This window comes from Anolis carolinensis, chromosome 6, assembly GCF_035594765.1.
Source record: "Anolis carolinensis isolate JA03-04 chromosome 6, rAnoCar3.1.pri, whole genome shotgun sequence".
Classification (NCBI taxonomy): domain Eukaryota; kingdom Metazoa; phylum Chordata; class Lepidosauria; order Squamata; family Dactyloidae; genus Anolis; species Anolis carolinensis.
In genome coordinates this window covers 5241564-5255481 of record NC_085846.1, presented here as the reverse complement: position 1 = coordinate 5255481, position 13918 = coordinate 5241564, and the positions used below count along the sequence as shown (strand labels likewise).

The following is a 13918-nucleotide window of genomic DNA, read 5'->3' as shown; positions in this document are numbered from 1 at the left end:
GCAGATCTTCGCCGACCTCTTTTCGATAAGCGGTGATATGACACCGATACTTCGCCCTTGCAAAAGAGATAAGATTTGCAAATCGAGTTGCCCTTGTTGCTAAGCCTGATGTGCTTTCAGTGTGACTCCTCGTTGAATCATAATTCAATGAGTTCATAATAATACTAATAATAATAATAAGAAGAAGAAGAACAAATGCAATTAAGGCCAAGATCGAAAAATCAGCTGATGACCCAAAACGCAGACTGTGCAAGGAAACTGACGAAACCATGGATCATATCCTCAGCTGCTGTAAGAAAATCGCACAGACAGACTACAAACAGAGGCACAACTATGTGGCCCAAATGATCCATTGGAACTTATGCCTCAAGTACCACCTGCCAGTAGTAAAAAACTGGTGGGATCACAAACCTGTAAAAGGTTGTGGAAAATGAGCACGCAAAGATACTGTGGGACTTCCAAATCCAGACTGACAAAGTTCTGGAACACAACACACCAGACATCACAGTTGTGGAAAAGAAAAAGGTTTGGATCATTGATGTCGCCATCCCAGGGGACAGTCGCATTGACGAAAAACAACAGGAAAAACTCAGCCGCTATCAGGACCTCAAGACTGAACTCCAAAGACTCTGGCAGAAACCAGTGCAGGTGGTCCCAGTGGTGATGGGCACACTGGGTGCCGCGCCAAAAGATCTCAGCCGGCATTTGGAAACAATAGACATTGACAAAATTACGATCTGCCAACTGCAAAAGGCCACCCAACTGGGATTTGCGCGCATCATCCAAAAATACATCACACAGTCCTAGACACTTGGGAAGTGTTCGACTTGTGATTTTGTGAAACGATATCCAGCATACCTATCTTGTTTGCTGTGTCATACAATAAAATAATAACAATACAGTAGAGTCTCACTTATCCAACACTCGCTTATCCAACGTTCTGGATTGTCCAACGCATTTTTGTAGTCAATGTTTTCAATATATCGTGATATTTTGGTGCTAAATTAGTAAATGCAGTAATTACAACATAACATTACTGCGTATTAAACTACTTTTTCTGTCAAATTTGTTGTATAACATTATGCTTGGATGCTTAATTTATAAAATCATAACCTAATTTGATGTTTAATAGGCTGTTCCTTTCTGGGGAGGCTTGGTAGCGTTAGGAAAAGTAACTTCCCCAAGCAGAGTCTTACAATAAATATCCTGCTCGACACCTTCCTTGAATCTTTCAGAAAACTTCTGCGCATGCGCGGATGTCACCTATCCTCTCTTGATCTGTTTGGAAGCCGAGGAAAGAGCCGCCAGGAGGTAGTGGGCGTGGCTTGGCCTGAAACGCCCCGCCCCCTGGGAATTCTCGCCGCTGAGAATTAATGGGCGTGGCTTGGCTCGGCACGCCCCGCCCCCTTTGAATCTTGCATCAGACTCGCCGTTGAGTGGTAGTGGGCGTGGCTTGGCCTGGAACGCCCCGCTCCCTTTGAATGTTGCGCACTGAATCGCCGCTAGGAGTAGTGGGCGTGGCTTGGCCCGACACGCCCCGCCTCCTTCGTTGAGAGGCAATGGGCGTGGCTTGGCCTGGAACGCCCCGTCCCCTTTGAATCTTGAGCACTGAATCGCCGCGGAGATAGTGGGCGTGGCTTGGGCCGACACGCCCCGCCTCCTTCGTTGAGAGGCAGTGGGCGTGGCTTGGCCTGGAACGCCCCGTCCCCTTTGAATCTTGAGCACTGAATCGCCGCGGGGGTAGTGGGCGTGGCTTGGGCCGACACGCCCCGCCCCTTCATTGAGAGGCAGTGGGCGTGGCTTGGCCTGGAACGCCCCGTCCCCTTTGAATCTTGAGCACTGAATCGCCGCGGGGGTAGTGGGCGTGGCTTGGGCCGACACGCCCCGCCCCTTCATTGAGAGGCAGTGGGCGTGGCTTGGCCTGGAACGACCCGCCCCCTTTGAATCTTGCGCACTGAATCGCCGCGTGTGGGGTAGTGGGCGTGGCTTGACCCGTCACGTCCCGCCCCCTCGAATTTTGCAACAATGGCTCGCCGCTGAGAGGTAGTGGGCGTGGCTTGTGCCGGTACGCCCCGCCCCCTTCGAATCTTGCAATGCTGACTCGTGGGTGACTGAATTGAAGCTAGAGGTAGTGGGCGTGGCTTGTCCCAGCACGCTCCGCCCCCTTCGAATCTTGCAGCTGACTTGCCGCTGCCTGAATCGCCGCTGAGAGGTAGTGGGCGTGGCTTGGCCCGGCACGCCCCGCCCCCTTCGCATCTTGCAACCTTGCTTTCGGCGCTGCTCCATCGTGCGTTGCTCCCAATTGGAAGGGAGCCATTGATCCAGTTTTCCTTCCTCCGGAGGCAGAGAGAGGCTTTCAGCAGAGGGTAAATGGGTCTCCTCGGGAGTCAATGCAAAGGGGCTTCTGCATGGCGGGTCATTTGAGGTCAAGAGATATTTTCCAGCAAGGATTTTAAATGGGGAGGGGGGAGCATAGAGGGTTTTGTTTATTTTGCTATCATTGCAAGGCCTTTCAATGCCAAAAGTTACCTTTCCATAGCCTGTGATGCCCATTATCCTACAGACTAGCATGAGGACCTTAATTTACATGTATTTTACATATATTTGCATGTATTTAGCAAATATAGGCTGAAAGGTAGTTCAAAGATGGAAAGTGTTGCATAATGCTATAATAATATTAATTTACATATATGTAAATGTATATTTCAAATGCAGGTAAGTAACTGAAAGATTTGGGCATTGCATTATAATATTTATTATTATTATTATTATTACAGTAGAGTTTCACTTATCCAAGCTAAATGGGCCAGCAGAAGCTTGGATAAGTAAATATCTTGGATAATTAAGGAGAAGCCTATTAAACATCAAATTAGGTTATGATTTTACAAATTAAGCACCAAAACATCATGTTATACAACAAATTTGACAGACAAGGTAGTTTTTTCGTTGTATTGCTGTACGTTTCGGGCTCGGTCCCCATGTAAGCCGCTCCGAGTCCCCACTGGGGAGATGGGGCGGGGTATAAAAATAAAGTTATTATTATTATATTATTCAATATGCAGTAATGTTATGTTGTAATTACTGTATTTACAAATTTAGCACCAAAATATCACGATATATTGAAAACATTGTGTGTGTGTGTGTGTGTGTGTGTGTATTGTAAGATTAGGTAGGTTTGCTGAAACCCGGGGAGGGTTGGAGATCACATTACAATCTTCATTTACATATACCCGTATATACTCGAGTATAAGCCGACCCGAATATAAGCCGAGGCACCTAATTTTTCCACAAAAAACCTGGGAAAACATTGACTCCAATATAAGCTGAGGGTGGCAAATTTCAAAAATAAAAATAGATAGCAATAAAATTACATTAATTGAGGCATGTTTTTGAATATTTACATAAAACTCAATTTTAAGATAAGATTGTCCAACTCTGATCAAATTATTATTCTCATCTTCAAGGTAAATGTGCTTATGTAGCCTTTTAATAATAATAATATAATAATAATAATAATAATAAAATAATAAATGTAATAATAATAATAAGATCAGAGTGAAATAATAAATGTATTAATAATAATAATAAAATAGAGTAAAATAAATGTAATAGTAGCAACAATAATAGGAAAAAAAATAAATGTAATAATATCAATAATAATAGAGAAAAATAATAATTGTACCATATATTCTCCAGTATAAGGTGACCCAAATATAAGCCAACCAGGACCCTCACCCGAGTATAAGCCGAGGGGGGCTTTTTCAGTCTTTAAAAAAGGGCTGAAAAACTAGGCTTATACTCGAGTATATACAGTATATACACACACACACAAACATACACACACACACACATATATATATATATATCTACATACTGTGTGTGTGTGTGTGTGTGTATATATATATATATATACACATACACTGTTTGTGTGTATTTGTATGTATGTATGTATATATATATTGCAAGATCATGTAGGTTTGCTGAAAAATGGAGCGGGTGGGAGATCACATTACAATCTTCATTTACATATATTTACATTTATTTCACAAAGGCATGCAAATCTCGTATTGCATTACAATCTCAAAATATATCTATTTTAATTTATTTTGTAACTCTTGAGTTTCTGGTATGGGGCTATGGGCCTATTTTTCAAGCTAATTTTTTTGTCTTTTATTATATTTATTTCACCAATGCATGCAAATCCCGTATTGCATTACAATCTCAAAATATATCTATTTTAATTTATTTTGTGACTCTTGAGTTTCTGGTATGGGTTCCCTATTTTCCAAGCTAATTTCTTTTATTATAATTTTCAAACCCTTATAGATATACACTCGTTTTTCTTCATCCTCCGAGCTTGAAAGATTTTGGAACATAGACCTTGGGATTTCTGATGGCCATAATGGCAAGCAGAGAAAGCAGAGCCTGCTGCAGCTGATAGAGGGGTGAGTGACATGGTTGAATTTTCTAATAATAATAATAATAATAATAATAATAATAATAATAATAATAATAATAACAACAACAACAACAACTATGGCTTTCCCTCCAGGTGTTTTGGACTGCAACTCCCACCATTCCTAACAGCCTCAGGCCCTTTCCTTTTGCCCCTCGGCCGCTTAAGCGGCCGAGGGGCAAAAGGAAAGGGCCTGAGGCTGTTAGGAATGGTGGGAGTTGCAGTCCAAAACACCTGGAGGGAAAGCCATAGTTTGCCCATGCCTATGTTACATCTCTCCGCAGGATCCATGCCTCTGCAGGGAGGGGTCCACGTCCATGCCGAACCCCCGGATGGCGGCTGGGGGTGGATGATTGTCCTGGCAGCATTCCTGCAGTCCGCTTTGGTCTTCGGCGTGATCCGCTCTTTCGGGGTCTTCTTCGTGGAGTTCGTGACCTACTTCGAGGAGCTCTCGGGCCGCATCTCCTGGATCACGTCCATCGGGATCGCCGTGCAACAGTTTGCAAGTGAGTAACGCTAGCTCAGGGATGCTGGGAGCTGCAATCCAAAAAGAATAAAAAATTGGTGGAATGTTAATGAGTGTACTGGGGAGAGGCCAACCCTGAAAAATCACCTTTTCTGTTGGCTGTCCTGCTGTGATGTCAGGGACGTCTTCACGTTTGTAACTTATCTTTCCATCATGAAAATAGGATTCGAGGTAGCCATCACAAAAATTGGTAGATTTGGCTTTGTATTAAATGATAATGACGGTGGTTATATTATTATTATTATTGACACAATGTTTTATGACACAACAAACAAGATAAATATCACAAAATTTCGTATCACAAAATCACAAGTCGAACACTTCCCACATGTTTAGGACTGTGTGATGTATTTTCGGATGATGCGTGCAGATTCCAGTAAGGTGGCCTTTTGCAGTTGGCATATCGTAATTTTGTCAATGTCTATTGTTTCCAAATGCTGGCTGAGATCTTTTGGCACGGCACCCAGTGTGCCCATCACCACCGGGACCACCTGCACTGGTTTCTGCCAGAGTCTTTCAAGTTCAGTCTTGAGGTCCTGATAGCGGCTGAGTTTTTCCTGTTGTTTTTCGTCAATGCGACTGTCACCTGGGATGGCGACATCAATGATCCAACCCTTTTTCTTTTCTACAACTGTGATGTCTGGTGTGTTGTGTTCCAGAACTTTGTCAGTCTGGATTTGGAAGTCCCACAGTATCTTTGCGTGCTCATTTTCCAATACTTTTGCAGGTTTGTGATCCCACCAGTGCTTTGCTGTTGGCAGGTGGTACTTGAGGCATAAGTTCCAATGAATCATTTGGGCCACATAGTTGTGCCTCTGTTTGTAGTCTGTCTGTGCGATTTTCTTACAGCAGCTGAGGATATGATCAATGGTTTCGTCGGTTTCCTTGCAGAGTCTGCATTTTGGGTCATCAGCTGATTTTTCAATCTTGGCCTTAATAGCCTTTGTCCTGATGTCTTGCTCCTGGGCTGCAAGGATCAGGCCTTCTGTCTCCTTCTTCAGGGTCCCATTCGTGAGCCAGAGCCAGATCTTCTCCTTATCAGCTTTTCCTTCAATTTTGTCAAGGAACTTTCCATGCAGTGTTTTGTTGTGCCAGCTGTCAGCTCTAGTTTGTAGTGTGGTTTTCTTGTACTGGTTTTTTGTCTGCTGTGCTTTGAGGAGCTTCTGATTTTTGACTTCAATCAAAGCAGGTTCTTCACTTTGCTTTACATCTTCTGCCAGGGCATGTTCTTCTTCTTTGACGGCTTGTTTGACTTGTAAGAGTGCTCTGCCCCCTGATCTTCTAGCCAGATATAGCTGGTCAACATCACTGCGAGAGTGCAGTGAATGATGAATGGTCATTCATAATGACCATTCATCATCATCATTATCATCATTATTATTATTACCATTTTTGTTCCTGCATTATAAATGTCATTTCCTAAAGTGCTAAAAATTTGGACAGTGTTAGTCAGAGACTGGATTTCAGTTTCCGTTTTCCCATACAGCTTCAGGTCATCCATGTACATCAGATGCGAAATTTTGTGAGATTTCTTAGATGTTTGATAGCCGAGATTTATTTTTTGTAAGATTGTTGTCAGAGGGATCATGGCAATAATGAAAAGTAGAGGGGACAATGAGTCTCCCTGGAAAATTTATTATTATTATTATTGTTATTATTATTATTATTAGAAGCAGGTCTCAATGTGGCAATCACAGAAGGTAGAAGATTTGGCTTTGTATTTATTATTGTTATTGTTATTAGAAATAAGTCTAGCAGTCGCAGAAGGTGGTAGATTTGGCTTCGTATCAATTTATTATTATTAGACAAAGGTCTCAAGTTAGTAACTACAAAAGGTGGTTGATTTGGCTTAGCGTTAATATTATTATTATTATTATTATTATTATTATTATTATTATTATTATTAAATTGTAAGACGCACCCCAATTTCAATACCACCCCCACTAACAAAAATGCATAAGGTGCACCTGTGATTCTAAAACTCACTCCCTTTTTAGAAATGTTTATACAGGGAAAAAAGTTTGTCTAAAAATTGCAGAAATACAGTGTGTTATTGTTGTTGTTGTTGTTATTGTGTTATTTCTTACCTGCCTCACCTCCGGTCCTGGCAAACCATAGAGACTGCGGCATGTGGCACTCTTTGGCGGTCTGCATAGAAACGGTACACATAAAAACAATTCCCATCAATCCTAGCATAGCTAGTGCTGAGGAATGCTGGGAGTTGCAGTCCAGCAACATTTAAGGAACCACCTTTGGGGTAACGGAACGGCAGTAAAATGTGTTTGTCCTCCCTGGCAGGTCCGGTGGGCAGCGCCTTGAGCTCTCGCTATGGAGCACGTCCGGTTATTTTGGCCGGCGGGTTTTTCTCCGGCTTGGGCTTCCTTTTGGCCTCCTTTGCCACCTGCCTGGCTCACCTGTACCTCTCCATCGGACTCCTCTCAGGTAAGGCCAGATGCCCTTTATGCTAACACAATCCACAAAATAGAAGAAGGGAGCCTAATTTTGCACCTGGAATGTGTTCGGCTAAATCTGCTTTTCCTCCAGCCCATGACTACACCTCCCATCATCCCCGGCCACAGTGACTGGGGATCATGGGAAGTGTAGTCCAGCACAACTGAAAGGACCTGAGATTGGGAAAGTCTCCACTAAGTGGAGTCAGCATGATGTAATGAAGATTACTTTCTTTTTTAAAATGCAATTGCATCATTTATTTTGCATCCAGGAGCTTCAAAAAAAGGGAGCAAAGCCAATCCGAATAGGAAATTGATTAAAGTTCAGTGACTAAAGTTGAGTTACAAACGGGATAGCAAGAAAAACAGGTTTTTCATTGAAGATTAACTCTGGCTGCCGAAAGGGAATGGCAAAATCACTTTCAGAATGGCTGCCTCCAGAAGATTTTAAAGACCCAGGCGAGAAAGGGATAAAAGCACTAAATCATCTGCATACATCAGTACAGTAGAGTCTCACTTATCCAACATAAACGGGCCAGCAGAACATTGGATAAGCAAATATGTTGGATAATAAGGAGGGATTAAGGAAAAGCCTATTAAACATCAAATTAGGTTATGACTTTACAAATTAAGCACCAAAACATCGTGTTATACAACAAATTTGACAGAAAAAGTAGTTCAATACGCAGTAACGTTATGTTGTAATTACTGTATTTACGAATTTAGCACCAAAATATCACGATATATTGAAAACATTGACTATAAAAATGGCTTGGATAATCCAGAGGCTTGGATAACCAAGGCTTGGATAAGTGAGACTCTACTGTATTTCCAAAGCTGATGAGAAACTGAGGACCTGTGAAATAGTGGAAATTCAAGCACAAATCCATGCTTCCTCCCATTCAACAGATCCTCAGTCTCTCTCCAGCTTCACAAATACAGTATGAATTACACTACTTCTATTGTGTATTGTATGGTGTATTTTTGACTCCCATGGTTGGTTGGATCCATGGATCTGAAGCTTGTGGACAGAGAGGGCCCACTATATTGGATGATTGAGTGGGAGATGTAGGTGGCATCTCCTCTTGGCAGGAGATATGGATTCGTACTAAGCAATACACGTAGATGTCCACCATTTCACATATCCTGTCTCGATAATACACAACACCTCCATAATACACAACACCAACAGTGTACAATGTCCTGTATTTCCAAAGATGGTGAGAGACTGAGGAACATGATGGAAACCCGAGCATAGCGCTTGGCACAAATCCACGCTTCCTCACATTTTACAGATCCTCAGTCTCTCCATCACAAATACAGTATGGACTATACTACTTCTGGTGGTGAGTTTTTTACTCCACAGATCTGGAGAACTTGCTTGGGGCAAGACCACTGAGGAGACGTTCTGCTGATGCTCCCTATATAGGAAGCATCTCAACTTTTGGGAATGTATAGCACCAAAACCACCATCTTGGAGAGCTACAATGGGTCACTGTGGTTGTACATGGTTCCATCCCTGAGTTGTCCCTCCATCTGTGGTCAGGTTTCGGCTGGGCCTTGGTCTTCACGCCCTCCTTGGCCTCAGTGTCCCGCTACTTCAAGAAGCGCCGGACACTGGCCACCAGCATGGCCCTGACTGGCGTGGGCCTCTCCTCCTTCGCCTTCTCGCCGCTCTTCCAACTCCTGGTGGACACCTATGCCTGGCGAGGGGCCCTCATGATCGTGGCCGGCATGTCCTTCAACCTGATGGTGTGCGGGGCCCTCATCCGGCCCCTGACCCTGAAGGAGGACCTCTCGTGCCCCTTGAGCGGAGACCCCGAGAAGCCGTGTTGGCAGAGGTTCTCCACGCTCTTCGGCCTCCACCTCCTCTCCCACTGGCCCTTCATGCGCTACGTCTTTGCCATCACCCTCATCAACACCGGGTACTTCATCCCCTACATCCACTTGGTGGCCCGGGCCAGGGAGCTGGGCTTTGACGAATACCAGGCCGCCTTCTTGATGTCCATGGCAGCCGTGGCCGACCTGTGTGGCCGCCTCTTCTCCGGATGGCTGGGCAACTGCAGGGCCTTCCGCCTGATCCACATCTTGGTCACCTGGACCTCTTTGACGGGCATCTCCTTGCTGCTGATCCCCTGGGGACGCAGCTACCGGCTTCTGGTGGCCATCAGCCTCGGCTACGGGTTCTTCTCTGGTGCCCTCACGCCTGTGGTCTTCTCCATCATCCCGGAGATCGTGGGCATCGGGAACATCTTCAGCTCCATGGGGCTCCTGCAGATGATCGAGAGCATTGGAGGCCTGCTGGGGTCCCCCCTTTCAGGTAAGCAGGGACCTTCTTGAACCACAGCTCCCCCCCCCCCAAACACTATAACCATGTGCTTACTTTTGGGGCCACAGCAGGTCTTGTCTTGGAGGCTGAGTTCCAGGTTTGTCTTGGGGCTTAGCTTCTAAATCTTCCTTGGTGCACAGATTCTATGTGTGTCTTGATGTCTGGGTTCTAGGTTACTCTTACTACCTCTCTGTGTTTGTTGGGGCCGAGGGGGATTGCAGGCCGACAACACCAAAAAGGCAACACTCCCGTATTTGTGTTCATAGTTCAGTCTATGGTCAGTCTGTGAAGGGTCTACTAACTGTATATTCAAGGTTTTCCTTGGTGCTTGTGTTCTAGGTTCATCTTGGTGACTGGGTTCTAGGTTTGTCATGTGGGGGGTTTTCTGTGATTCATATGTTATTTGAGTGATTATATTGTTTCTGTTTATGTGATTGTTTTAGTCAATTGTTATGGTGTTTTTTTTTTTGGTATTCTTATAGTGTTTTATAGTGTTTCAGTGTTTTATTGTACAATGTTTTATGCTGATTTTATACTGGAAACCGCCCTGAGTCCCTTGTGGGAGAGAGGGTGGTATACAAATAAACTTTTACTTACTTACTTTTACTTTACAAGTCGCTTCTGGTGTGAGGTCTAGATTTTCCACAGGTTGTGAGTTCTAAGTTTGCTTCAAAGCCTGGGTGATAGATTTGCCTTGGGAGTTCAGTTCTAGATTTACCTGGGATCTAGGTGTGCCTTGGGATCTGAATTCTAAGTTTTCCAAGGGACCTGGTGTGAAGGGGCCTATGAACGACTAAGGTTCTTTCAGGCAGGGGGAATCTTTTTATCCCACCCGCTGCCCCAAATTTGTAAAGAATAATAACGACAGCCACCAATTTGGAAAGATGCAACCACCAAAGACTCAGGGAGGAGACCTTTTACTTTTACTTCTTTCTTCTTTTTATTCACTTTAGATGGTAGTGTAACTTGGTTCAGAATATATGCGACAGAGGCTTAGATGTTGGAAGAACAATAACAAGTTTATTCAGGCACAGAGCTTAGTGGTTACAATGTTGTTTCTCATGTAGAGGTATTCTTATTAACAGTTACAATACTAGAATGAAATGAGTCCAACTCTCTAAAGTGTCACTTCTTTTACTTAAAGTAGTTAAAACTTCTTTCTCTGCTACTTTTAAACCGCAGTCACCCCTGTGATATACGATCACAGATTCTCTGTGCCTTACCAGGACACAGACTACATTAAATAAGTCACCAAACTTATTTTAAAGTTACTCAAAATGAACAATTGAGTCTCCTTGATCCTATCAACCTAGGATCAATCTTCCCTGTGCCTCATCAGAGCACAGACTGACTCTCTTTTTTAAACTCTGCACTTCTTCAACTAAACTGCAGTTGGCTCCGCCTATTTCTCCATGGCAACCAGCCTCTGACTGCTGAGATGCAATAACTGTAATACTTACCCATTTAAAACACAAACACACAATTAAACATAACATCTGTAAACCAAAAATTCGTACTTCATTACACCTGGGTTTTGGGTCTGTCTTGAAACCTAGACTCTACATTAGCCTTGGGATTTGGTTACTAGGTATGCTTGGTGCCCAGTTTCTAGATTTGTCTTGAAGTCTAGGTTCCAGATCTGCCTTGGGACCTTGGTTCTAGGTTTTTCTAGTTACCTGGGAACTAGGTTAGCACCAGGGCATGAGACCCTGAGGTTCTAGGTTTGTAGTGACATTTGGGTTCTAGATCATTTTTACTGTCTCTCTCCTTCCTTCTCCCAGGTTTCCTGAGGGACATAACGGGCGACTACACTGCTTCGTTCTTGGTTGCAGGGTCCTTCATCTTGATGGGCAGCTTGGTCCTGCTCTCGGTGCCCAACTTCTTCACCTGCCTGGCTCCGCTGGCGTTGCAAGAGCCCGGTGCCAGGGCGGAGGCGGGTGAGGGCACTCCCTTGGCCTCGGGGGGCCCTGTCCCCACGGCGCCCGCCTCCCCCGAAAACTGCCACCTCTACAAGGCCATGTCCGAGAAGGAGGTCATATCCTGATCGGTGGGCAGATGGACACCCACCACGAAAGAGTTCAGAACAGATATTGTCCGCGTGTTAGTTTACGTCTTTAATCAAACCAAGGATTGGGAAAGATCATGTGTTGCGAATGCCGGTTTGGAACTATGTCGAGTCTGTGCCTTATCCTCCGTTCCGTCTTTCCTGTGAAACACCCAAATGGTTGGGATGCACAAAAACACTCATTGGGATGGGTTTTGGATTCTAGGAAAACATCTGTTGCAGAAAGACAGAGAACAATGTGACCCTTGTAGAAATGATTGAACTACGGTTCCCATCATCCCTGACCATCAGAGCCAGTGGTGGGAGTGTTAGGTGCAGCAGTCCAGCTGTTTACTTCCCAGTGACCGGTCTCTTTGCCCTCTTCTTTCATAAAGTGTTTTCCTAAAGGACTTGGCTCCTGATTATTTAGCAAAAGAAGCCCCTTTTTCCTTGGGGAACCACTGTGAAGATCCTTTTTCTAGTCGTAGTGCTTTATTGCCTGTTGCGCCACAAAAGCTTGGGAAGCATCCCCCTTTTTGGACTTCAGTTCCCAGCATCCTTCAATAAAACATACAGACTGAAAGATCCTGGAAACAAGTTCCAAAAAGGACCTTTTCCACAAGTTCCCCTTTGACTATGAGTGCAATCCGTTATTATTTCTCTTTTCCTGCTTAGCAGTAGGAATATGGACTGCAACTCCCAGCATCCAGCAACAGGGAATACATTCATTTATTCCTGATCTGAGGAATGTTGGACCACCTTGAGCTGTTTGAGGGTTTTGAAACTACTTTGTCAAGCCAATTGAAGCTGTCAACAATTGCATTTGAGAGCTGCGTATCCCATAATCCCCCATATCCTAATACCAGTGTGTGTGTGTCTTAATTCACTGTCACATATATATGTCATTAGGAACTGCTGTGAAGCCACAGGCACAAAAAAGCTAGGAAAAGTTACATTTTGGGGGCTAAAACTAGCATATATTCAATTATAGGAAACAGATGGGTTGAATTTATTGCAGGACCATGGGCCAGGATCCCATAATTATGTACAAATAGGCATTTAAAAGTTGCAGGCACCAGAAGTTTTGAATAGGAGTTTGAATAGGAAACTAGCATAACCAAAATTACCATTGGCCGTGACGGTTAGGGGATTCTGGGAGCTGCAATCCCTAAACGTAACTTTTCAAAAGTTGGCTAGCTGAAAGGGATGACATTACTCTTCCATTCCTCGCAAATATGGGACCAATATTTTGATTTTCCGCACTGACTTCAACCCTTTTTTGCTGTGGAATGCATGGATGGGGATGATGGGAGTTGACATCCTGTGTGGGTTTTGATCTGCTACTAAGTTACATATGTCTTTGCCAAAAAATTTAATAATTTTTTAAAATGCCTTTGGCAACAACAGTGGCCCTTCCTTTTTAAAAGCCTCTGGTTTTTGTTGTTGTTGTTATTGAGAACGTCTGTTACCACTGTCGCGTCTTTTATTTTGTATTTATTAATTAACTGAGTAATTTCAACGTTTTGTGGAATAAAACTTACAAGAGATCAATGAAGCAACTGGTTTGGTCAGCTTCTCTCCTTAGAGAAACCACAAAAAGGTTTGGAAAGAACTGGAATTTTTAGTTTGTTCCCATGGTTTTTGAAACTGGAGCTTATCTCAAAATTAAATCCTGAACTCGCTTTGGGAGAACTTTCTCTCAAGCAACCTTTGCTCCTGCGGAAACCCGAGGCTTCGTAAAACGCAGCCCTGACTCAGTAAATTCCTGGATGGGATGGTTTTGCCTCTGTAAATAATTGAATACGGTCTGCTTCGTGTTTGTTGCAGCCGTTTGCAATTTAGCAAATTGTGAGCCCAAGCATCGTGGCCAAGGAATGTCAAGCGCAAAAAGCTTGAACTCTCCTGCCCCAAACTTACATTATTTCAATATTAATATCAAGCCAATACCAACTGTATAGTAGTCAAACTGCATGTCAGGGGTCCTCAAACTTTTAAAGCAGAGGGCCGGTCCACAATCCTTCAGACTGTTGATGGGCCGAATTATCATTTGGGGGAAAAAACCGAACCAGTTCCTATGCACACTGCACATGTCTTATATGTAGTGCAAAACAAC

General features: G+C 43.8%; 1 protein-coding gene across 1 annotated transcript; it reads left to right on the top strand.

The window, feature by feature from the left end:
* Nucleotides 1-2211: 2211 nt before the first annotated feature.
* Nucleotides 2212-13360, top strand: LOC100557007 (monocarboxylate transporter 13). Its single transcript, XM_062984427.1, has 6 exons — nucleotides 2212-2366; nucleotides 4327-4445; nucleotides 4741-4962; nucleotides 7281-7424; nucleotides 8979-9752; nucleotides 11543-13360. Exons 3-6 carry the CDS (start codon nucleotides 4746-4748, stop codon nucleotides 11803-11805), a joined length of 1398 nt encoding a protein of 465 aa, XP_062840497.1. The 5' UTR covers nucleotides 2212-2366; nucleotides 4327-4445; nucleotides 4741-4745; the 3' UTR covers nucleotides 11806-13360.
* Nucleotides 13361-13918: the final 558 nt, after the last annotated feature.

What these genes read in the sequence shown, in the direction of transcription:
- LOC100557007 (XM_062984427.1), top strand. Translation starts at nt 4,746, where the DNA reads ATGCCTCTGCAGGGAGGGGTCCACGTCCATGCCGAACCCCCGGATGGC. An exon ending in CGCCGTGCAACAGTTTGCAA is followed by an intron (nt 4,963 to 7,280) that starts GTGAGTAACGCT and finishes CCTCCCTGGCAG; the next exon opens with GTCCGGTGGGCAGCGCCTTG. An exon ending in GCTGGGGTCCCCCCTTTCAG is followed by an intron (nt 9,753 to 11,542) that starts GTAAGCAGGGAC and finishes TCCTTCTCCCAG; the next exon opens with GTTTCCTGAGGGACATAACG.